The sequence below is a fragment of the Triturus cristatus genome, chromosome 6 (genome assembly GCF_964204655.1).
Source record: "Triturus cristatus chromosome 6, aTriCri1.1, whole genome shotgun sequence".
Taxonomy (NCBI): Eukaryota; Metazoa; Chordata; class Amphibia; order Caudata; family Salamandridae; genus Triturus; species Triturus cristatus.
The window spans coordinates 1762365528-1762391871 of record NC_140589.1 but is presented as its reverse complement, the minus strand read 5'-3'; the positions used below and the strand labels follow the sequence as shown (position 1 = coordinate 1762391871).

Sequence of the window (26344 nt, the reverse complement as noted above, 5' to 3'; positions counted from 1 at the left end):
AGGATCCCCAGGTGCTGATCTGTATTTTTTATCGATCCTGGGGTTTATCACTCGTGCCCTGGTGGGTTCCTTGAAAATGTCAGTGGCTGGCTTGAGGACCCCCTTCAACATTGGCAGAGTCTTTACATGTCTTTCTGAGGATGCAAAGGTGTCCATTAGAAAGTCATCTTCGATGATATCAGAGTGAAGCTGTACATCATGGTTGTTTGCCGCACGTTCAATCAGAGCGTTGAACGCCGCAGTATCCTCTGTGGGTGATGTTTTTGGCCCATATAGTTGTGTGTCCTGTGCATCAAGAGGTGCACTGGGGTCTGCAGGGTCGCCCCAAGTTTGGTCAGGGTCCTGCTGGTCATCAGGGTCCGTGTCCACATGGTAGGGGACTTGTTCATCCAAGTAGTCCCCCAATGCATCCGTGTCGGAGCGTGTGGGGGAGGCCCGGTGTGGATCCTGGTAGGGTGAATAGAAGGGTTCATACAGGAGAGGTTCTGAGTCCACAGGCAGCTTCCTCTTTAGCGGGATCCTGAAAGGCTCCAATGGCGGTTCCGAAGTTATCCTTCGGCCGTGGAGAATCATCCTGCCAGTGTCGGCGTCGATGACGTGTGACGGAGACGGCTCGACAGGTGTAACCGCAGTTTTGGTGACCTGTGTCCTGAGTTGAAACGCCTTCGGGATTGTGGGTGGAGGCAAGCCGAAGGTAATGCTGGTCGGCACCGACGAAACCGCCGGAGCCGAACCGGAACCCGACGGGTCCTGGAGGGCGTCCTTGGATCTGCAGCCTGGCATCGCGCCAGGCCGTACTCGGGGCGCCTTAGAGGTCGTGGCCCCCGCCAGGGTCGTCGAGGCGGCTGCAGATATCTTCTGCGCCCGTGGCGCATCGAGTCGAGGTGCGGAGATCACCGTCGACGTCTTCGACACGTGAGGTTTTGGTGTCGTCGAGGGAGTGCTGCGAGGCGTAGCAGGCGGGACGGCCCTCGGTGTCGGTGGCGTCGACGCCGGTAACCGGGCAGGTTTGTCGGCGCCGATGACCTTCTTCCGTTTGTCGACTCCCATGTCGCCCGTCTCGAGTTCGGCACCGAAGTCTCTCTTGGTGCGGTCGGTGCCGACCCGGTGCGCTGGCGTCGAAGGTGTTGAAGGCCTCGATCCGACTAGCGCCACTTTCAGTTTCGGTTTCGTAGGAACCTGAGCAGCTTTCGGTTTCGGTTTCGTGGAAGGGAAACCAGCTGGCTTAAGCGGTAATGGCTGCCGCTGAACGTCCGAGGCCGGGCCCGAGGGCGGGGCCGAAGGACTGCGTGATAGGTCTCGGGTAAGGCCCGAAGGCGATCCCTCGACCGGAGCCATAGTCTGTGGCGCTGGTGAAATTTCGGTCTGAACAGGTAGGCCTTGTTCATCATCGGAGCTACTCTCTTCGGCTCCTAAGGCCTCCTCGTCGTCTCCTACCTCGGTGTCGTCTTCACCTCTGTGGAAGAGTGACTCGTCGGCCTCGTCCGATCCGGGTTCGTGTTCGTGTTCGGAAACGGGACTGGAGGGTAAGACTTCTACTTCTTCGACGTCGTCAGCCTCGTCGAAGATGTCAGCTGGGGCCGGTGCCGCGTGCTGCGCTTCGAGCCTCGCCGCTCGACGATTCCGCAGAGTCTTCTTTGAACGGAACCGGGCACAGGCCATACATGTCGATTCGTCGTGGTCCGGCGAAAGGCATTTGTTGCACACCGGATGGACGTCGATGTGTGGGTACTTCGCATTGCATACCGGACACCTTTTGAATGGCGTCCTGGATTCCATCGTCGAAGTAGAGTCGATGGACAGGCAAATGCGAACAAAGTCGGTGCTGAAAGTTAGTAAACTAACAAAAAGTATCGAAACCCGATCGATAAACAGTACCGACGCGAACTAAAGGCCTTGTGGCCTCGACAAAAGTTTTTCCTAACTTGAGCTAAGATAGCACATCCGAACCCAATGGCGGAAAAAAACAATCTGAGGATGGAGAGGATGCCCATGCGCACTGTAGTCCATGGGAGGAGTCACCTATCCAAGGATACTTCGAAGACTCTTCCAGGACAACAACGTGCAAACATCCGGACCCAACACTAGGCGGCGATCTATGCACAAGATATGAATTCAGCAGCCCACATGCCTCGAACTAATATTTTCATATTGGGTCAAGTCCTATTTTAATTCGTTCAGAAGTTCCACTCCATCCTATCAAGTGCCTTTTCTGCAATCAAGGGTGAGAAAGGTCAGCCTGGCAATCGTTTGTTCTGCTATGCTTATTACTTTGACCACTCACCTGATGTTTGACAAACCGAGCTTGACATTGTGAAATTAATATGAAACTTCTGTCATTGCTTCTGGGGTGGACAAAGTCAGTGTGGCACTACATGATGCCATCTACCAGCACTCAGGAACAAAGCTGTTTAAATCATATGGACCCAGTGTAGCGTCAGAAGATATTCTAAAGGTTAGGGATCTGCAGGTAGAATTACTGGTGGCTAGAACTGTCGACCTACAAGCTGGGGAACCAAGTTAGAGTCTCGGCAGGGAAGCTGAACATCCTGTGATTCTAGGCAAATCACTTAAATCTCCCCATGATTAACAATAATAAATGTAACCATCTGTAATGCAACTGGTGCTCATGTAAAGCACTCTGTTACCTTCGGGTCAAGTTCGGGCAATATAAACCCCCCCCCCCCCCCCCCCCCCAAAAACATTATCCATCAGACAATGCTGCTTACCCAGGACAAGTAATGCAGACTTGCTTAAAGCACTTCCCGAACTTCATTCGCTCCATGTTCCAGATCTGTTCTATGAATTCTCTGACCAACAAAAGGCATCTATATTTCTGTGTAGAGCTCACTCAACTCTGCCTCACGGTCTAAAGTAACATCCGTCAATCATTTCTTTATTGTTTTTTTACCTAAGGACAGTACTTTGTCCCTTCAGGAGAGTTCTTGCCTCATTAGTAATAACAGTATGTATAGGTATACTCTAACCATGGCTGGTTTGCCAGTAAACGCACAAAAGTGAAAAGAACTGCCAGGAACACTTGTAATATACTGGCTGTGTAACATATGATAGCAACCAAATAGTTCTTAGTTAGTAAGCAATAATGACACAACATAAGGAATATGCTACTTACCAGTATGCATCTGTTCTTGGCATGTAGAGCTGCAGAGTTGTACACTTAGCATAGATCGCCATCTGGTGTTGGGCCCGGATGTTTGCAGTTTGTTTTTGTTCTTTGGACAGTCTTTGGAAGTCACGAGTTCGGTGACTCCTCCTTCGGTCCGTACTGCGCATGGGCTTCGGCTCCATCCTCAGATTGTTTTTCGCCAACAGGGAAATGATGGAGCGTAGTAATAACAGTGAGAAACCCATGTGTGTTGTATCTAAATAAGATGTACTGGAACGGATACAGGTAGCGGGGGAGGCGGGTGGACGTGTACAACTCTGCAGCTCTACATGCCAAGAACAGATGCATACTGGTAAGTAGCATATTCCGTTCGAGGCATATGAGCTGCAGATTGTACACTTAGCATAGATTATATAGCAGTACCCAACCTTAGCGGCGACCACCGGTATCCGTTGCAGTGGTTTGAAAAAGTGTCTTTAGTACAGCCTGGCCCACCCTAGCTTGCTGCTTGGAATGCACATCTACACAGTAATGTTTTGTGAAGGTGTGCGGTGTAGACCATGTGGCTGCTTTGCAGATGTCATCTAAGGGTATATTCCCTAGAAAAGCCATAGAAGCCCCTAACTTTCTTGTAGAGTGGGCTTTAGGCGGAACAGATAATGTTCTTTTTGCCTTTTGATAGCAAATTTGTATGCACTTTACAATCCACCTAGCTATCCCTGATTTAGAGATGGGGTTGCCTTTATGTGGTGGAGAGAAGGAAACGAACAATTGTTTAGTGTTCCTGAAAGGTTGCGTTCTTTGTATGTAGTACAGCAAAGCCCTTTTAACATCGAGTGTGTGTAAGGCCCTCTCTGCAACAGATTGAGGTTGCGAGAAGAAGACAGGTAATTCCACCGACTGATTGAGATGGAAGGGGGAAATGACCTTGGGCAGAAACTTCGGATTTGTGCGAAGTATGACCTTGCTGTGATGTATTTGTAGGAAGGGTTCCTGTATAGTGAACGCTTGTATTTCACCAACCCTTCTAAGGGAAGTAATAGCTACGAGAAAAGCTGTTTTCCAGGTGAGAAACTGTAGCTCACATTTATGCATTGGTTCGAAGGGCGGACCCATTAGCCGTGTAAGAACTAAATTTAGATTCCATACAGGGGAAGGTGGTGCCCTGGGAGGAATTACTCGTTTAAGGCCTTCCATAAAGGCTTTAATAGCGGGCACTCTGAAGAGTGATAAATGCTGTCTGTTTTGTAGATAAGCAGCGATCGCTGCTAGGTGTAGGCGTATGGATGAATATGCCAGGTTACACCTGTGAAGATGGAGCAGATAGCATATGATGTGCTGTATGGATGCATCTAAAGGGTTGATTGTATTGTTACGGCAGTAAATTACAAATCTTTTCCACTTTGCGGCATAGCATGCTCTAGTGGTAGGACGTCTGGCTTCCATGATGATGTTCATGCAATCAGGGGGAAGGTTAAGGTATCCAAATTCTAAGATTTCAGGAGCCAGATCGCAAGGTTGAGCTGAGCTGGGTCCGGGTGCCTGATTTCTCCATGGTTCTGGGTTAGGAGGCATGGGGATAGGTGCAGTTTTTGATGTGGTACCACTGATAGTTGTAGTAGTGTGGTGTACCACGGCTGCCTGGCCCACGTCGGAGCTACTAGAATGAGTGTGAGGGAGTGTTGTTGTAGCTTCCTTACCACTAATGGAATTAGTGGGAGAGGTGGAAAGGCGTATGCAAATCTGCCTGACCAGTTCATCCATATCGCATTGCCCTTGGACAATGGGTGTGGGTATCTGGCGGCGAAGCTTGGGCATTTTTTGTTTTTGTGGGTGGCGAAGAGGTCTATGTGAGGATGCCCCCACTGTTGGAAGAATGGATGAAGAACTTGTGGATGCAGTTCCCATTCGTGTAGTTGTTGCGTTTGTCTGCTGAGCAGATCTGCCATGGTGTTTTGTACGCCTGGAACGTGTTGTGCCAGGAGAAAGATGTTTTGGGGAATTGCCCATTTCCATATGCTCTGGGCTAAGCGGGAGAGCTGGGGAGAGTGTGTCCCCCCCTGTTTTTGGATATAATACATTGCAGTCATGTTGTCTGTGCGAATGAGGACTGCTTTGCCTGAAATCTGTTTTTGGAAAGATTTTAGGGCTAGAAAGATTTGCTGTGGCGTCCATAGACCTTGCATTGTGAGGTGTAGGAGGTGCGCTCCCCAGCCGGAGAGCGATGCGTCCGCTGTTAGAATCACCTGAGGAACCGGGTCCAGGAACGGCCGCCCTTTGGAAAGGTTTGTGGTGTTCCACCACTGCAGAGAGTGATGTGTGCGGCCGTCCACCAACACCAGATCGGTCAGCTGACCCTGGGCCTGGTTCCACTGTTGTGCTAGGCACTCTTGAAGTGGACGCATGTGGAGTCTTGCATGGGGCACTATGAAAATGCAAGACGCCATCATTCCTATGAGCTTCATAAACACTCTTGCTGGAAGAGAGTGTTGAGGAAGGAATGTTTTGCGTAAGGCTTGAATGCTTGTGATTCTGGCTGAGTTTGGATAGGCAATACCCTTGGAGGTGTCTATAGTGGCTCCGAGATATTGCTTTGTGTGAGATGGTATGAGGTGGGACTTTTGGTAGTTCACCGTGAAGCCTAGCTGGTGGAGCAGTTGGATGGTGCTGTTTGTATGTTGCACACATTGGTGGTAGGACGCGGCTTTTATCAGCCAGTCGTCTAAGTAAGGGAAGACGTGAATATGTTGACGTCTGAGGTGTGCTGCTACTACCGCTAGGCATTTGGTAAACACCGGTGGTGCAGTGGTGACCCCGAAGGGGAGAACCGTGAATTGGTAATGCTGCCCGTCCACCACGAACCTGAGGTATTTCCTGTGAGAGGGGTGTATTGGAATGTGAAAGTATGCGTCTTTTAGATCCAAGGTAGTGAGAAAGTCTCCCTGACAGAGGAGCGGGAGGACTTGTTGTAGTGTGACCATGTGGAAATGGTCTGAATGTATGTAGGCATTTAGAGGCCGGAGGTCCAGAATGGGCCTCAGGGTCCCGTCTTTCTTTGGTATCAGGAAATACAGAGAGTAGACCCCTAGATTTTGCTGATTGACGGGGACCTGCTCTATAGCGTGTTTTTGGAGGAGGGAGAGTACCTCCTGTTTGAGCAGTGTGGAATGTTCTTGAGACATTGGACGGTGCCTTGGTGGGATATTGGGTGGGGTAGATGTTAGCTCGAGACAGTACCCTGACCGAATGATTTGGGTCACCCATTTGTCCGATGTTATGGACTCCCATACGTGGATGAAGTTTTGTAGTCTGCCCCCGACCGGAGTGGGATGGTCTGGGGGGAGCGGAGGGAAGTCATTGTGCGGGCGGGGTGGCAGAACGGGTGGTGTTAGTTTTGCCCCTGCCCTTATTGTTGTTGCCTCTGTAACCACCCCTTTGGTTGCCCTTTGAAAAGGTATTTTGAGGAGGGGACTTGTAGGAGGTAGAGGCGTTATCGGTGGAGAAGCCTCTGCCTGTGCCACGAAAGGACGAGCGTCGAAAGGAACGTTTAGAGGCTTGTGTTTGGAGTGCCCCCATAGACTTTGCTGTGTCTGTGTCCTTTTTCATCTTTTCCAACGCTTCGTCTACCTTTGGCCCAAAGAGAGTTTGTTGGTCAAATGGGTGATTGAGTATGGACGCCTGGACTTCAGGCTTGAACCCTGAGATCCTGAGCCAGGCATGGCGACGAAGCAGGACACTGGTATTTATGGCTCTAGAAGCAGTGTCGGCTGCATCGAGGGCACACTTAATGGAGGTGTTTGTAATTAGTTTACCCTCCTGTATCAGTTCATGAGCCCTGCGCTTGTGTTTTTCGGGAAGGTGTTGCATAAGAGCCTCAAGTTCGTCGTAGTGTGCTCTGTCATAGCGCGCAAGTAGCGCTTGTGTGTTTGCAATGCGCCACATGTTTGCAGCTTGAGAGGCGGTGCGTTTGCCAGACGCGTCTAGAAGTTTCGATTCCTTGTCTGGCGGTGGGGCTTCTCCTGAGGACTGGGAGTTAGCCCGCTTTCTAGCTGTAGAGACAACTAGGGAATCTAAGGGAGCAGGGCCCTTAATGTATGCAGGGTCTGTGGGTGCCGCCTTGTACTTTTTCTCTATTCTAGGGTTCAGTACCCTGGCCCTGACAGGGTCTTTGAACACCTCTGCGGCATGCTTGGTGACACCCTTAAGCATGGGCAGAATAGATGTGGATTTGTCCTGTATGTCAAATGTGTCCAGTAGGAAGTCGTCTTCCACTGGTTCGCTGTGCATGTCCACCCCATGGTAGTGTGCTGCTCTCTGCACTAAATGATGAAACCCTAAGGAATCCTCTGGAGGAGACGGCCTGGATGGGTATAGGTCGTCCTGAAGCATATCAGGTATATCAGGGTTGTGGTAATCTTCCCATGGGTCTGGGGTCCCCGGTGGAGTGGGATCCATTGGGGCATCCGCCGGGTCATAGTCCGGGCCCCGTCGTCCGGATCTGGGGACGGGGTCGGAGAGTAATGAGGTAAAGGTGGCGGAGACCTGGGAGGGGGAGGGGGTGGAGGAGGTGGAGGAGGCAGGGGAGGAGGTAGTGCGGAGGGCACTCTGAGGGGAGAAGTAGCAGAGTCCTTCCGTTTGGGTGGTGGAGGAGGAGCCGGAGTATCAAGGCGTCTTTTCTTGATAATTAAAGTCAATAGCCCAGTCTTTGGATCTTTAGACAGAGTCTTTTGTAAAGGGTCTGGTGTAAACAGAGCTAGTGGCGCCGAATCGTCCGTTGGCACCGATGATTTCGGAACCGAGGGCTTCGATGGTTTCTGTGCGCCATGCTTTTTTGGGGCCTCCGGTTTTTTCGGCGTCGAGGGAGTTTTCGGCGCCGGAGCGTCGGTGCCGACGGATTTGTGTTTGTGTTTGGTCGGCACCGAGAGTCCAGGCTTCGGCACCGGTGGCTTCGGAGTCGAGCTGGGTATTACTTTCTTCGGTGCCGGATGCTGTTTTTCGGCACCGGGCGTCGGCTGGCTCGAGCCCGAGCTGCCGTGAGACTTTGGAGGCTTCGACACCGGGCCCGAAGGTGGGTGATAGAAGCTTTATGCTTGGTTTTACCCAGGCCTGCAGGCGAGGGTGTAACCTGAGTCTCTTTGGTTTTGGGCGCAGGGGTGGGAGGGGGTACAGTACTCACGACCCGCTGCGCCGGTGTGATGTCCTCCACGTCGGAGTCGTCGGCCTCGGAAGCGCTGACGACGTCGTCCTCCTGCTCGGTGTGTAGTTGCCCCGAAGCTTCGGCGCCGTCTCCGAAGATGTCCGGTGGAGCTGCGGACGATGAGTGCGCCATGGTGCGTCGAGCTCTTCGATCCCGGATGGTCTTCTTTGATCGAAAAGACTTACAGGCGGGGCAGTCTCTGGCCTCGTGTTCTGGAGAGAGGCAAAGGTTACACACCTGATGGAGGTCGGTGTGGGGAAATTTAGACCCACATTTTGGGCACTTTTTGAACGGAGTCCTTTCCATCGGCTGGGACCGGAGTCGAGGAGGGCCCAAAGGCCGGTGCCGATGTACGGGATGGAGAAAAGTGCCGCTTCGAGAGATGAAGATGATGATGAAGAAAACTCGAAGAAAGCGAGGATTTTCCGTCGAGGCTGGAACCGTAGAAGTTCGAAGCCGGAGCACGAAGTATCACATCCGAGCCCGATGGCGGAAAAAAACAATCTGAGGATGGAGCCGAAGCCCATGCGCAGTACGGACCGAAGGAGGAGTCACCGAACTCGTGACTTCCAAAGACTGTCCAAAGAACAAAAACAAACTGCAAACATCCGGGCCCAACACCAGATGGCGATCTATGCTAAGTGTACAATCTGCAGCTCATATGCCTCGAACAAGGTATTATTGCCTAAATAGCATATATGGAATCGAGGCATAATGCACAAGTTACTTACTTGTGTAACGATACATCTGTAAGAGACATTAGTTAGTGATAGATTCCTTACCTCAGAATATCCCCAGGCGTCAGACTGGATCCGGAAAGTTTTCGTCAGCAGTACCCCTGCGCGTCGATAGGAGTCGTCGTACGGCTCTGCGTACGTCGCTGGCGTCGTAGCCGCTGAGATGACGTCATCTGAGCTACTTAGATGTGTCAACGCGCGCTGACATCAGTTCTGTACACAACTTTTCAGCGCCAGAAGCGCAGAGCCATGTCAGAGACCGACTACTGGTGCAATAGAACTAGGGTCCTGAAAGGGATGACCTGAACTCTAGAGAACAGCTCGCAGAACGGGGAGGATGGGCGGGCAGTAAGGAATCTATCACTAACTAATGTCTCTTACAGATATATCGTTACACAAGTAAGTAACTTGTGCATCTGAAAGAGATACGTTAGTGATAGATTCCTTACCTTAGAATACATACCCAAACAATACCAACCCTGGTGGTGGGTCTGCGAAGTGAGATTACACCGGAAAGTCACGGAGAACCGAACAGCCAAAGAAGCAGTCTCTCCAGACCTGACTGTCAAGGCAATAGTGCTTAGTGAAAGTATGCAACGAGGCATAGTGGCCGCCTGACAGATGTCTTGCAGGGGGACACCGCGTTCCAATGCTGTAGTAGCTGCTGTCGCCCTGGTAGAATGGGCGCGAAGCCCAACTGGAGGTTCCTTTTTCGCCAGAGAGTAACAGGCTTTAATGCACAAGACAACCCATCGGGAGATAGTCCGCTTGTGCACAACCCGGCCTTTCTTGGTGCCCACGTAGCCAACAAAGAGCTGGTCATCCACCCGGAACTGTTGTGTGCGGTTGAGATAGAATGAAAGCGCACACTTTGGGTCTAGACGGTGGGGCCTCTCCTCTTCTCTTGAAGGGTGCGGAGGCGGAAAGAAAGTGGGCCTAGTGACAGTTTGACCAATATGAAAGGCAGAGACTACTTTTGGCAGAAAGGAGGGACGTAGTCGAAGCACAACCTTGTCCGGATGAATCACCAGGAAAGGAGGTTTAGAGGAAAGAGCTTGGAGCTCACTCACCCGCCGAGCGAAGGTGATGGCCACCAGGAAGACAGTTTTCAAAGTTAATAACCGCAAAGGACAGTTATGAAGAGGCTCAAAGGGAGCGCACATCAAGTATGTGAGAACCAGGTTCAAGTCTCACTGAGGCATCACAAAGGGAATAGGAGGGAAAAGTTGAGTAAGGCCTTTGAGAAATCTATTGACAACTGGGGACTTGAAAAGAGAGGGCTGATCAGGCAGCCTAAGAAAGGCCGAAAGAGCAGAAAGGTAGCTCTTGATAGTGCCCAGAGCAAAGCCCTGCTGGGCCAAAGAGAGAAGGAACAATAGAACCTCAGAAAGAGGGGCAGCAAGAGGATCTACAGCTTTCGCTGTGCACCATGCCACAAACTTTTTCCACTGACCGGCATAAACCGTTTTAGTGGAGGGACGCCTGGCTGCCAGAATCACATTACAGACTTCAGGAGGCAAGTCAAATGGAATCAGCTGTCGTCGCTCAATCTCCACGCAAGGAGGTGGAGGCTGGACAGGTTCGGGTGGAGGACCGTCCCCTGTTGCTGCGACAGGAGATCCTCCCGAAGAGGCAATCGGATCGGGGGATCTACGCACATAGTGAGTAGCTCGCGATACCAAACTCTTCAAGCCCAGTCCGGCGCCACAAGAATGACTTTGGGCCCGGTCGCGTCTGATCTTCTTCAGCACTCTGGGCAGAAGTGGTATAGGCAGAAAGGCATACAATAGACCGCAACTCCACTCGCTACGAAAAGCGTCTCCAAGCGACTGCCGCCTTGGAAACTCCAACGCGCAGAACTGCTGACATTGCGCGTGCTCTTCGGTGGCGAATAGATCCAACCAAGGTTCTCCCCACTGATGAAAGAGACCTTGCACCACCTCCGAGTGTAGACGCCATTCGTGATCCAACATGCACCTGCGGCTGAGTTTGTCCACCCTGGCGTTCAGGGTACCTTCCAGGTGTTGAACCACCAAGGAAATGCCTTGACGTTCCAGCCACATCCAGAGACGTAGAGCCTCCTGACATAGGGTCCACGACCCCACCGTGCCTTGTTTGTTGCAGTACCACATGGCGGTGGTGTTGTCTGTGAACACCTGCACTACTCTCCCCTTGACAGAGGGAAGGAATGCTTTCAGTGCAAGAAGGATTGCCCTGAGCTCCAAAAGACTGAAATGGAGCTTGGACTCCGCCGGAGACCAGAAGCCTCTGATCTCCGCCTCTCCCACGTGGCCGCCCCATCCCAGGAGGGACGCGTCCATCACTACTGTGTGCTCCGGTTGGAGAAGGGAGAGGGATCTGACGCTGACCCAACGCTGGTTCATGAGCCACCACTGCAAGTCCTGTGCAGTGCCCTCCGAGATCTGGACGTAGTCGGACAGGTTCCCCCGATGCTGCGTCCACTGGAACTTCAGGTCCCACTGCAGAGCCCGCATATGCCATCTGGCCTGAACAATTAGCAGGGTGCAGGAGGCCATGAGGCCCAGCAGCCTCAGGGTCTTCCTGACCGAAACCCAGGATCAGGGCCGAAAGATCGGAATCATAGCCCGAATGTCCCGGACTCGCTGTTCGGGAAGATAAATTCCCAAACTGTGCCATATCCAGAACCGCTCTGATGAAGAGGAGCTTCTGAGAGGGAATCAGATGCGAATTTGGCACGTTGATGGAAAACCCCAGCAAATGCAGGAGGTCGGCCGTAGTCTGGAGGTGGGAGACGACTGCCTGTGGCGAGTCCGCCTGCAACAGCCAGTCGTCGAGATAGGGGGAAGGCTGAAACCCCTGATCTGCGCAGATGAGCTGTGACCACCGCCATCACTTTCGTGAACATCCGAGGGGCGCTGGTAAGGCCGAAAGGGAGCACGGTGAACTGAAAGTGCTCGTGGCCCATCATGAACCGTAGGTAACGCCGGTGGGCTGGCAGGATGGGAATATGAAAATAAGCATCCTGCAAGTCCAACGCTACCAGCCAGTCTTGCGGGTCTAGGACAGCCAAGACCTAAGCAAGCATGAGCATCTTGAACTTCTCTCTCCGGATGAAGCGATTGACGTTCCGGAGGTCTAAGATAGGACACAGGCCCTTGTCCTTCTTTGGAACCACAAAGTAGTAGGAATAACAACCACGACCTACTTCTGGCGTCGGAACGCACTTGATGGCCCCCTTGGCCAAGAGGGACGCAACTTCCTACTGGAGAAGTGACAAGTGATCTCCCGACATGCAGTGGTACTGAGGTGGCATGGCTGGAGGGGTAGACTCGAAGGGGAGGGAGTATCCCCTTCGGACTATTTGCAGAACCCACCTGTCCGAGGTAATGGAGCACCAGTGGGGAAGGTGATGGCGAATTCTGCCACCCATTGGCGTCTGGTGGGCCTGAAACACCGGACTAGGAAGGTTTAGAGGTGGCAGGGGAAGTGGTGGATTGAACCGCCCACTGTCCTCGGGACCCACCACGGCGGGTCCCACGTCCGGGGCTGCGCTGAGACTGTGGCTGCGCAGGCAGCCCGACCCTGACCTCGACAGGAGCAAAAAGCAGGCCCCGAGGGAGTACATGTGGTGGCAAGACCAAAGGACTGGGCCATAGCCCGAGAGTCCTTAAACCGTTCCAGGGTGCTATCCGCCTTGTCACCAAAGTGGTGTGTGCCATCAAAGGGCATGTCCAACTAGGTGTTCTGGACATCCACGGATAAGCCAGTAGTTCGGAGCCAAGCATAACGACGGAGCACCACTGTCGTGGAAAGTGCCCTACCGAGAGAATCGACCGTGTCAAGCCCACAACGGATAGTACATTTTGCAGCATCTCTCCCTTCGGTAATGGCTTGGGAGAGAACCGCCCGTGCTTCCACAGGGCACTGAGGCAGCACCTGTGCCACGGTGTCCCGCACATAATGGGAATAGCGGCCCAGCAGGCACGCAGTATTCACCGCTCGCAACCTGGAGCTGGCAGAAGTGAAAATCTTTTTCCCAAACTGCTCCAGTTTCCTAGATTCCTTGTCCAGAGCAGCAAAAGGGAACGCACTCGGCGAGGCAGAAGCCTGGACAACCAGACTCTCAGGCGTCGGGTTTTGTGTGAGAAAGCTGGGATCGCCGGGCGATGGCGGTGTGCCACACTCTTGTCTACAGGAACTCCTGTGTTAGGTTTGTTCCAGGTGCTCAACAGGATATCGGTAAGCGCTTCATTGAAGGGCAGCAACGGCTCTGCAGAGGACGACTGCGGCTGCAGCACCTCAGTCAGAAGATTGGTCCTGATAGGTACAGAAGGGAGCTCGAGGTTAAGAGCCTCAGCCGCCTTACGCAACACCATTGAAAAAGTCCCAACCTCCTCCGTAGCCACGGAAGAAAGCGACAGAGTACCAGGGTGTGGAGAAACATCCAGATCTACTGGACCCTCCACATCGCCTTCCCATTCAGGCTCATCCTTGCATTGAGCTGCAAGAGGGTCCCCAGACCCCTCCCAGTACTCCCTTCGTCCACCGGTTATTGAAGAGGCCGGTAAGGACGAGGTGCCCTGGTAAATGGGACAAACTCCCCACAAAGCAATGGAATGGGGGGGGGGGTAAGATACCAGTCCCGGTTCTGCGCCGTCCCGCATCAGCGGCGGTGGCGCCAAGCACGGGGCCGGCGCCGATGCCAGATCCAGACCCGGCTCCGAGGCCAGAGCCGCCGGTGGCTCTGGCCTCGGGGTATGGTGCCGGCGTAGCCGAGGCCAAAGGCGGCGGCACGGAGGCAGACACTCCCGATGGATCTGCAGGGCCTGAAGGTGCTCCGGAGGGACCCTACGGGGCAAACAAATGGCGCAAGACCGACACGAAGGCCTGCACTTCATCCGAAGTCGCGTGTGGTCCCGGAAAGGGTGGTTAGGCTGCAGGCAACAACGGAGGCTCCAACGGAGCCGCGGGGGAGTGAGTACCCTCCTTCTCCACCTCATCCCCCAACTGGTGAGGGGTCGCTTCTTTGACTTTTTATGGTGCCTAGACTTACCTATCCCCGGTTCCGGCGAGCGATGCGGATGGCTTCGCAACCGGTCCCTCGACCTTCCATGGGATTGGGACCTCGATCGGCGCGGAACTGATTGCCGGACCTCCAACAACTTGTGGGAACGCTCCCGCAAAGCTTTCGGCGCCATGGCCTGACAATCGGGGCACGCCTCGGGGTCATGGGCGTGCCCCAAGCAAAAGAGACACACGTCATGCGGGTCCGCTACCGACATGTTTCGGCGGCAGGCCCTACAGGACTTAAACCCGGACATCCCTACTGCTCCAGGAGTCAAAGTACTCAACAAAACAAGTTGTCAGAAACCAAGTTAAAACTTTTAACTAGGGGTACCGCTCTCTCTCGGATCTGCGCTAATGCGCGGAAAAAAAAAGAACTGACGTCAGCGCGCGTCTAAGTAGCTCCGACAACGTCATCTCGGCGGCTACGATGCCAGCGACGTACGCGGAGCCGTACGACAACGCCTACCGACGCACAGGGGTACTGCTGACGAAAACTTTCCGGATCCAGTCTGACGCCTGAGTATATTCTAAGATAAGGAATCTAAGGTAAGGAATCCATCACGAACGTGTCTCTTTCAGATACATTTAGATTCAGCTGAATTACATTGGAAAGCCATTACTGATACCACTCTTAGATATGCAACCTGTGGACAATTCGCTAACAGAATGCGGATTGAGCATAACAGACAAAGCATACGAAACACGTTTTATAATAACACTACCTTGATGTATTCAAACACATGTCCTTCTTATATCAGATTCATTAAAATTAAATGCTAAATATGCACCAAAAGCAATTAAAATTGTATGCAAATACTGGACACAAAAACATCTGTAAGTTTGGCATATATACTTTATCACAGTCAGAAATATTCTGCACAGCTTCTACACATTTTTTACAGCAAGATATGAGATCATATGACATTCAGAAGTATACTGTATTAAAAGGCTAATAATACATTTACAAGCAAATGATATTGTAATCGAAAGCACATAAAGTATAGTATGCAAGAAGTTAACGATCAGCAAATAGAGCAAGTAAATGTGGGGAGAATTCCTAGACAATCCATTTTTTTGAGCAGCTTCTGCAAAGTGTAACACAAACATTACATCATGCAAAGGTTGCAGTAGTGATTATGTGTTTAGTGCTCTGATGGGTAACTTCTATTTGAGGGACACTACTTTCTTAAACAGTAAGCAGACCAGAGGTACATAGTAGATTATCTTGGTATTCGCGAGATTGTATTGGCTATTAGTGACTGAAAGAGTTAACTAATTTGCTCCATTGATAGGCTACCTACACATTGTGACTGGTTTGGGGGTCCTGGGAGAGGGCACATGAGCAACCATGGCTTGACCTATAGCAGAAATAGCAGAGAACACCAACTTTATCTGATTGTCTCCCAGCAGTGTGCTACTGATAAAGACAGCATTTATGGACGCGCACTTAAAAAGGAAGAACAATTTGGTGTTACCACCTGTCGCCATACCCTTTTCAGATCTGAGCTCTTCCGTCTCCTTCTTCAGTTTTTCAATTTGAGCCAAAAGGTCCATATTCAACTTATCCGACTCCTGCAGTTTACTTTAAAAGAAAAAAGCGAGGATCAGAGTATGAAGGTTGAGTCTTTGAATATCTTTTGTTAAAGAAGAGCTCTTCTGTTAAATCTAACACATGACCTTTTGTTCCAGAGTAAATGGTCAATATTAACCAACCCCCTTGAAATGTAATACTGTGGTTGAAATAACACACAAACTACGTATACTCTCAACTTTATGCAAGGAGTTAGAGTAAAAGCATCCACTCGAGAGAAAGAGGGATTCATGAACATTTGAGTTTTCTGTAGAACACTAATACATAGTTTACCAAAGAATGAGTTTCGTCCAATTATAAAATATATACATTTGCAACAATAATAAAATACATCTTATAAGTGTTTAGTTTGAAGTCCCATGCATGCAACAGATGACAAGCAATTTAAAATGACATTATCACATATCAATTTCTTTTGAACAAACATTCTTTAAAAAAATACCAGTCACTGCTAACACATCTACACACACACACACAAACACACACTTGCTGGGGTTAACTGCTTCTTTCTCGAGATAGGATTAATATGAACGCATATGGCATTTGTATTATGCCAGCCCAATTGAAAGGCAGTGGAACACTGTAGTGTCAAAGGAAAATATATTATTGATGAGTGACTGTAGAAGAGGTTGGAATTTTTGAGGCAAAACTTAAGCAGGGTTTTTTCTAAATGTAAATGTAAATGTCAAGGTACTTATAGAGCGCACTGTCACCAGACGGCCACCTTGCGGTGTCGCCTTTGCGGTTTCCTGGCGCTGATACTCATACCGCTGTGGAACCCCTCCTGGCTTGCCCTGTGAAGTGTCCACTCCTGGGCACCCCCAGGGTGAAGCCAGGCATCCTTAGCGCTGTTGGGACCGGTGTGGAGGCTAAGCAAGCTATTGCCCAGAGTTGCAGCGTGGGGCCCGTGATTAGAATAGGCACCGAGGCGAGAATAGACAGGTCCGAGGAAATTGAGCCCGAGCCCCGCTGAGGCGGGAATCGAACCCTGGTCCCTGGCCAGAACTCTGCTTCAGGGTCTGCCGCTCTAACCATTGAGCCACACTCCTCCACATTCTAGAAAATGAATGTCGAACAAACCATGAACTGCTTAGCACCGGCCAAATCGGAGGAATTCTTACAGGAACATTTTGAGAATATGTGTCTTAGGAAAACTATTAGGTACTATACACTTTTAACTCTTCTTCTTCTTCTAGGCTTTATGGGTTTCAAACTGACATACAAAAGAACAAGTTACTTACCTTCGGTAACTATATATCTGTAAGACACATATATTAGTTATGGATTCCTCACCTTAGAATTACCCCCAGGCATCAGACTGGATCAGGAGCAATTTTTTCATAGCAGTACCCCTTCGCGTTGGTAGGTGGCGTCGATTGACTTTGCATTTGTCGCTGGCGTCGTTATCGCCGGGATGTCGTCGCGGTACGTACTTAGACGCCGTTCCTGCATGCTGTTGTATGTTCTTTACATAACATTCCATGCCAGAAGCGCAGAGCCATGCAAGACACTGACCACTGGTGCATAAACTAGGGACCTGAAAGGGAGTCCCTTACCCTAGAGGTCAGATCGCAGAACGGGGAGGATGGGTGGGGCGGTAAGGAATCCATAAGTAATACATGTCTGTTACAGATATATTGTTACCGAAGGTAAGTAACTTGTTCATCTCAAAGAGACTATTAGTTATGGATTCCTTACCTTAGAATAGGTACCGTAGCAATACCAACCCCGGAGGTGGGTCTGCGAACTGAGTTCACACCAGAAAGTCCTGGAGAACAGAACGGCCAAAGAAGCTGTCTCTCCGGACTTGGCTGTCCAGGCATTAATGCTTAGTGAACGTGTGCAAGGAAGCCCACGTAGCTGCCAGGTAGATGTCATGAAGGAGGACTCAATGTCCCAAAGTAGTGGCTGCCGTTGCCCTGGTGGAATGGGTGTGCAACCCTACTGGATGTTCCTTTTTCGCCAAGGAATAACAAATTTTAATGCAAAAAACGACTCCATTTTGCATGGCCTGACCTACCTTGGCGCCCACATAGCCAAGAAAGAGCTGATCATCCACCCGGAATTGTTTTGTGCAATCCAGCTAAAATGAGAGCGCACGTTTTGGATCCAGACAATGGAGCCTCTCCTCCTCTTTAGAAGGATTCGGGGGCAGGAAGAAGGTGGGCAAAGTGATGGTCTGTCCTACGTGCAAAGAGGTAACCACTTTGGGAAGAAAAGAGGTTCGAGTTTGGAGGACAACCTTGTCCGGATGAACAACACATTGTGCAGTTTGCTCAGGTACAGGAGGGTGATATGGGCAAACCACGATGATTTTGTAACATTGTCCGGATGAACAGCAAGGAAAGGTTGGCTTAGAAGAAAGAGCTTGAAGATCACTGACCCTGTGAGCAGAGGTGATGGCAGTCTTTAACGTCAAGAATCTGAGAGGACAATTATGTAGCGGCTTGAATGGAGAGAACATAAGGTAGGTCAGAACCAGGTTCAAGTCCCACTGGGGCATTACGAAAGGAATAGGAGGAAACAAATGAGTAATGCCCTTAAGAAAACGATTTACAATAGGGGACTCAAAAAGAGAAGGCTGTTGAGGAAGCCGAAGAAAGGCAGAAATGGCCTAAAGGTAGCCTTTAAGAGTGCCCAGAGCAGAGCCCTGCTGGGCCAACGAAAGAATGAAGAAGAGAACCTCTGATAGAGGGGCAGAAAGGGGATCCACAGCCTTTGCTGTGCAACATGCCACAAATTTGTTCCATCTACAGGCGTATACCGTTTTAGTGGAGGGACGCCTGCCTGCCAAGATTACATTACAGACTTTGGGAGGAAGGTCGAAAGATGTCAACTGTTCCCGCTTAATCTCCACGCAAGGAGGTGGAGGCTGGACAGGTTCGGGTGGAGGACCGTCCCCTGTTGGTGTGACAGAAGATCCTCCCGAAGAAGCAGTCTGATCGGAGGATAGATGGCCATGTGCAAGAGCTCGGGATACCAGACTCGTCGTCCCCAATCCAGAGCCACAAGGATGACTTGGGCTCGGTTGCGCCTGATCTTCTTCAGCACTCTGGGCAGAAATGGTATAGGCAGAAAGCCGTATAGAAGACCGCAACTCCACTCCCGACAAAAAGCATCGCCTAGCGAGTGCCACCTTAGAAATCCCAACGCGCAGAAATGCTGACATTGCGCTTTCTCTTCAGTGGTGAATATATCTAACCAAGGCTCTCCCCACTGCTGAAAGAGAGCTTGCACCACCTTCGAGTGAAGACGCCATTCGTGATCCATCATGCACCTGCGGCTGAGTTCGTCTGCCCTGGCGTTCACTGAACCTGCTAGGCATTGAACCACCAGGGATATGCCCTGATGTTCCAGTCATGTCCAAAGGCAAAGAGCCTCTTGACATAGGGTCCACGACCCTACCCCGCCCTGTTTATTGCAGTACCACATAGCAGTGGTGTTGTCTGTGAACACCAGCACTACTCTTCTCTGGACAGAGGGAAAAAATGGCTTAAGTGCAAGACGAATGGCCCAGAGCTCCAGAAGGTTGATGTTAAGCCCGGACTCGACCAGACGCCTCTGCTCACCGCCTCTCCCATGTAGCCGCCCCACCCAAGAAGTGATGCATCTGTCACCACTGTGAACTCTGGTTGGGGAAGGGAGTGGGATCTGCCGTTGACCCAATCCTGGTTCGTTAGCCTCCACTGCAATTGGTGTGCAGTGCCCTCCAAAATCTGGACGCAATCGGAAATATTCCCCTGATGCTGTGCCCACTGGAACTTCAGGTCCCACTGCAGAGCCCATATATGCCACCTGGCATGATCCACCAGCAGGAGGCCATGAGGCCCAGCTGCCACTGGGTCATTCTGACCGAAACCCGAGATAGAGGCTGAAAGATCGGAATCATAGCGCCAATATCCTAGTCTCGCTATTCGGGAGGATAAGCCCGAACCTGCATTGTACCCGGATCCACTCCGATGAAAAAGAGCTTCTGAGATGGAATCAGAGAGGGAATCAGGGGTTACTTCGGCACGTTCATAGTGAACCCCAGCAAATGCAGGAGGTGCGCCGTAGTCTGGAGGAGGGAGATGACAGCCTGGGGCGAGCCTGCCTTCAACAGCCAGTTGTCGAGATAGGGGAAGACTGGAACCACTGATCTGCTCAGATGAGCTGCAACCACCACCATCACTTTCGTGAACACGCAAGGGGCGCTGGTAAGGCCAAAGAGGAGCACGGTAAACTGAAAATGCTTGTGGCCTACCGTGAACCGTAGGTAACACCTGTGGACCGGCAGGATGGGAATGTGGAAAAAGGCATCCCGCAAGTCCAACACTACCATCCAGTTTCCAGGGTCAAGAGCAGACAGAACCTGAAGAGGTTGACGTCTGTGAGATCTAAGATAGGACGCAGGCCTTTGTTGTTCTTGGGTACCGGAAAGTAGTGGGAGTAGCAACCACTACCTATTTCTGGCACAGGGACGCACTCAATGGCTCCCTTGGCCAAGAGAGCCATAACTTCCTGGGGGAGAAATTTCAAGTGATCCTCCGACTTGCGATGGAGCGTAGGTGGCATGGATGGAGGGGTAGTCTTGAAGGGCAGGGATTAGCCCCTTCGGACTATCTGCAAAACCCACCTGCCTGACGTGATGTTCTGCCAGTGGGGGAGGTGATGGCGAATCATGCTACCCACTGCCAACTGGTGGCCCTGGAGAGTCGGACTAGGAAGGTTTGGAGGCTGCTGCAGAGGGGGCACTGATGGACTGGCTCGCCTGCTGGCCCCCTGACCCACGACGCTGGGTCCCACTTCCCCGGCCACACAGAGGCTGAACAGTTTGCACAGGCCTTTGGCGCTGGGCGGAACGTGGTGGACACCCCTTCCATAGCCACGAAAGGGTCGAAAAGCAGACTGCGCGGAGTGAGAGGTGGCAGCGAAGCCCAAGGACCTGGCCGTAGCCCTAGTACCCTTAATTCTAGGGTAAGGAATCCATAACTAATAGTCTCTTTCAGATAGAGCAACATTACAGACACGCCATTATCGATATCCAGCTTTATTTCTTTAAAACTAAAACTATTCCAATCATAAACAAATATTAAAATGCATGGCAACACAAAGCAAGTGAATCATAATAGATTCATGCTCCTAAAACTTAAGTAAAAGGTCCATCCCAGCACACTATATAGAACCAAATTATAAAAGAAAAAGGCAGCCCTATTCTTACTGCAGTAATAAATTGTTATTTTGAGATTGGTTTAGTAGTTGGCCAACTGTTTAGGAGGTGAGAGCATAAATGAAGTCCTTTATAATGTAGGCATTCCTCATGTAGATTCTGGATATATCATTCATAGGACATTAAGGTTGTTTGGCTGGACTGATGGTTAACAAGCTAATGTAATAAGTCACAAAATTAACAAAATTAAAGCAAGGAAAGTAGGGCACAAAAGATTCCAGGTAAAATACAATACACAAAGCGAAGGCAGTAAAGCAGATATGATCAATGAACAGGATACATTTACTGTTACCTCCAGAGCCATCCTCAAATGGTGAATGTGGCTTATTTTGCTAATGCATAAGGACAGTAGTATACCGCAAGGCTGATTAGACCTATTATTTGCAAGCAATCCAGAACGGGAAGCAGAAGAGAAATCGGTGCTAATAGAATAGATAGAACTGAGGGACTTGAGGTAATTAGACCGGTTGATATTTCTTGACATCCCTTTTTACATACATGACCTACTTTCTAACTGAAGACATCTGAAATACCTAGACACAGAACCAAATTTGCTCAGCTTAAGGATAGCGAAAACTGTGGGATTTTCTATGAACTGGAGCTTGGTCACACTTGTTGAAGATGCACCTAAACCAAGCATTGGCAAAGCCTACAGGTTTTGCCTATGCAAGTCCTATTGGCGATGTGATCGTTTTTTTAAAGGTGATGCAGAGCAGCATGAACTATTGTTCAACATCATTGAAATTAAATAAAAACAAAGCACTGTGGAGTGGACAGCGTTGTAGGTGTCATAGCACCATCTTTTGTTTACTTAAAGTCATGTTGCATAGCAGCCTGCACTGCCGTGCAGCATCTTTATTGTTTAAATCTCTTTATTGAAATTTCCAACATATAGCATCATACAAAATGAAAGGAAGGGAAACGGAATCTTAGGTTGAGACACTATGCCATTGATATCGTTAAATATATGTCCTGGAAGTGTCAGACGAAACCCACAGGTACAGCTGCGGGTGCTTAGGAGGGTAGGGAAACCTACCTAAATTAAAAGAAAAATGACAACAATACAAAACATAACAACCCCCTTCAGTCCATCCTACCTCATTAACAAAGCTAAATAGCTCTGCACAAGCTATTTGTCTTGGCTAAGGTCTTTTGAAGAGGATGTGGCGTTAGGACCAGAACTGCCTCCTGCAGAACTGGACAACCAGGTTTAAACTCTCTGCGTTGAATCAACATTCAGAGATTTGGGGCAAATCACTTAAACTCCCCATGCCTAAAAATGAAAATGAATGTGTCCTTGCGTACAGTAAATGTTGCTCACGCATGCAAATCCTTTTTCTTTGACACTACGAGGCGGGCTGGGAATGAACCAGGAAGACCCACCCAATGCTTAAGAACTCATCTCCTTTGTGGCGGGAGCATAACAATGAAGGGTTCACATAGGGCTCCGCAACAGCCAAGGCAGGCGAAGAGGCTCCCAGAAACGCTGCACCTGGGCCGGGATGTCTTCTGACTCTTCCACCACAGATCAGATGCACTCATCCCCAAGAGTAAGGCACTGGCGGGGGGCAACTGACATGGATGAGCTTGCACCCCCCGTGGACTCGGTGGCCTTCCCCACTACGGCGCAGGGGGGGAGCAAACAGGGCCAGGACCTGAAAGGGAGTGTCTTGACGGCGGTTGGACTTGCCTATATTCCTGACCCAGCAGCACTGTATCCTTATCAATGAGCAATTTCGAGGGTGAACGTGGGCTGTGGTGCTCAAACCGTTGGTTTTCTTTTGTGTGTGATCTTTAGTCCTGGGGAGACAGATGCCTCTGGGGTGGAAGTGTGGGGTGTGGATAACTGAGGTGTATGTTTGGGTTGGTTCGGCTCGTTAGGCTGTATGCTTGGTTTTGTTTCAGACAGGTGACTCTTGTTCTCTTTTATTTACTGGAAGCTCCCTTGGGTAATATCTGGACCCTAGAATGTTGTTTGAAGTCCTATGGCTTTTAAAGTTAAGACATGGCATCTTAATGGCCTTAATGACCTCATCAAACAGAATGCCATCCTCGGTTCTGCCAAGCGTCATGCCCTTACTTCCTGAGACGCACCTCCTAGGTACCCGATGCCCATTTCTAGCTCAATATGGATATGACAAAGTATACCACGCAGGTCACACCAGGGGCTCTCGGGGAGTGGCTGTCCTGATTCATAGAGGCCTTCCCATGGTCATTATCCGTAGTTCATCAGACTCACATAGTGGGTATATCACTTCTGAGGGGGGTGATCAATGGGCAGCACCATAACCTACTGGTTTTTCCTGGGGGGTTACCATCGTGGGTTGGAACTTCAATATGCCATTGTCTTCCAAAGCGGGTAACTGTTGGATCTGGCCCTAGCCCTCGGCCTCCTGCTTCAAGGACTGGACAGCCGGCCTCGTTCTTTGTGATGTATGGTATACCTGGCAGCCCCGTACTCGAGCCTTCACACACACCTCCATGGCCTATAAGACTAGCTCCCATATTATGTTTTCATGCCCGCTATTGATCTGCTTCTCACTAAGATAAAGAGATCCTTCCTTGGGGTATCTCAGATCACATCCCAGTACCTGTCTACCTGGGTCATGAGGCCCAAGGGGGCAGCCGATCTGGTGCCTTAATGCATGGCACCTCGTGGATAAAGTGTGAATCAGGTGCTGATGCACCTGTGTACTGGATGCACAGCGGTGAAACATTTTTTTTACAAACTGTAACACTGTACACTAAATTGAATAAAATGACATTGCTCAACTATACCAAGGAGAATCACTCACATTTCTCGTGACGCAAATTTTGCTCTTTTAATTGTTGAGCTATCAATCATCAAAAAATAAGAGAAGGATCAAAACACAATAATCAGATGTCTAAATAAACATGTCAATTATCAATCTCAATACATTGAAAGAACATCAGCAAAGAACTTGTGATGCTGAACTAAGCGGCGATTGTGGTTGCTGATGCCCAATGCATTTCGGGATTCTCAACAATCCCTTCTTCAGGGGATAGAAAACGCAGCAATCTGTAAAGCTGATGCTGAGTATTGGAGTGTATGTCCTCTCAGTGTGTACACTTTTGCCCGCACTCCTCAAAGTGATGTGCGTCGACTTCAACAATTGTGCCGATGACTCGTAGCTGTTGCCGTTGATATACGTCCACACTGGATGAATCAAAAGACAGAATTCCGCTCTTAGAATTACTCCCAAACGTAACCAAGAACCAATGACTGGCAACAGGAGAACCTTGGTTGTTGTTCACTCGATCTTGTAGGGACTAAACGGCGATGCATTAATGCTCAACAATTAAAAGAGCAAAATTTGCGTCACGAGAAATGTGAGTGATTCTCCTTGGTATAGTTGAGCAATGTCATTTTATTCAATTTAGTGTACAGTGTTACAGTTTGTAAAAAAAAAATTTCACCGCTGTGCATTCGGTACACAGGTGCATCATCACCTGATTCACACTTTATTGTCCTAGGTTGGCTACCTTTTCCGGTTTGCACGCATATTATGTTTTAGATTGAGTAACACAGGTTTCTTTTCTAAAAATATTGGTTAAGATCATAGCAGTGCACTGACTTCTTTTGACTTTTATTAACACCTTCTGGATAAAGCCACAGTGGATTTCCTGCCTCAGGAACTAGATACCTTCCAAGAGCAAAATATGGATCAGTGGCTTTGCCAGAAATCCTCAGGGCTGCTGTTTATGAGGGGGGTTGCCTACACATACTTCCGCAGCCAAGGCAGTGGCAGATTGTGGATCTGGAGGCCCGCATACCACGGGGAAACAACCAGATGCCTGTGGAGGATAGTGAATTGCGTCAGCTTGCATTAGATAGGCTCTCGCTGCAGCAATTTTGCCTAGAAGGTGCCAGACAGTGTTGGGGGGCACACAGAGTAGGGTCTATGGCTGGGGGGACAAATCAGGTAAGCTCCTGTATTGGCTCGTGTCCCGAGGTTTGGCAGATACGGTGGTGCCTAGTACATGGGTCCCTAGGGGTTGGTAACTGGAAACCTGAGCTATCGAGATGCGTTCGTGGACAATTACTGTGCATTATATGTTCATCTCCCATGGGCACTGCATGAGTGCTCCTCACCTTTGATTGCGGATTTACCATTGATCTCTCTTGCGGTGGCAGCCGCCAAGGAGCTTGACAAACCTTTGACCCTCAAAGAGGTTGATATGGCCCTCTCTGCCATGAACTTGGGCAAGACTCTGGGACTGGATGGTTTCCGGATAGAATAGAACAAGAAATACTGCAAAGCCCTTCTCCCCTCCTCTTTGCTTTAGCAATCGTGCCCCAGGAGACATGGGTCCTGTTGAGTGCCAGTGGAGGATGGGTGTCGAGGAAGACTGCATCAACACTTTATGCTTATGATGTTCTGCTTTTACAGAGCAACTCAGAGATTAACAGGCCGTAGAATACAACACATGCTTGTCCTTTATTGACAGGCCTTTGGCCTGATGATAAACCACTCAAAGTCCCAACTATTTCAGTTTATAGGGGCTGTGCAAGACCACGAGTGACGGCCCCCATACCCCTCAGGCGGTTAAGCTTAATCTACCTTGGCATGTACATTTCGCCTGTACCTGATCTGGCATGGTCATTGAACATGATGCCCCTAGTGACCCAAATGCATAGAGATCTGGAGTGGTGGTCCTCTCATGCCCTCCATTTATGGCCAAGATTCCATTGTTTAAAATGATGGTGTTGCCTTGATTCCTTTAAGTTCTGCAGAACTTTCCCCATGCCATCCCAGGCGCTTGGTTCCATTCAGGACATACCACAGTGGGGTCTTTCCTGTGGGTGCATCCGGTTCCCCGCCCAGCGTTCGGTAAGTGTGTACAGTCCACTTTCGATAGCGACCTGGAAGCAACCAACCTCGCCCTCTACTACTGAGCCTCGCAACTAGTGGTTCTGAATGACTGGCCGTTTGTAAGATATGGGGTCCTTGGTGGGATTACTTTGGGCTCCAGGGATTGTAATGTATATCCTCATTTGGTCCTTGGCCAGGAAGTCGCAGCCAATAGTATTGTTTTGCCTGATTTTTTATTTATGTTTGATGATCACCTCAAAAAACCCAATAAAAATATTTTACACAAAATGAAAAAACGATGCAGCGCTCCAATGCCTTTGGGTCAAGTTTGCGCTATATTTATAAAACAAATGCAAAAAAATACACAGCAACGACAAAGCAGGGGGAGCGAGAGGGACAGGGAAAACAATGAGGATGGAAGAGGGGGTTGAGAGGAACTGCAAAAACATATGCATTGTTAAGGAGTACTAGATTTAAAATAGAAAAAAGTACCTCTACCAGCAGCGGCCAGTGGAAGGACATTGGTGCAGAGACCTTAAAACTGAACTTTGGCCAAGCTCCATGGACGGCCAGATGACCGAAGAGGAAGTGGAAGCAAA

The 26344-nt window shown here is 50.0% G+C and overlaps 1 protein-coding gene across 3 annotated transcripts in view; it reads right to left on the bottom strand.

The window, feature by feature from the left end:
* CDC42BPA (CDC42 binding protein kinase alpha) overlaps positions 1–26344 on the bottom strand; it is a 797672-nt gene that overhangs the window by 181402 nt on the left and 589926 nt on the right. For all 3 annotated transcript variants that reach the window (XM_085613029.1, XM_085613030.1, XM_085613031.1), the window contains exon 20: positions 15601–15692. In XM_085613029.1, the coding sequence (XP_085469155.1) occupies positions 15601–15692 (92 nt within the window). The remainder of the gene's footprint in view (positions 1–15600; positions 15693–26344) is intronic.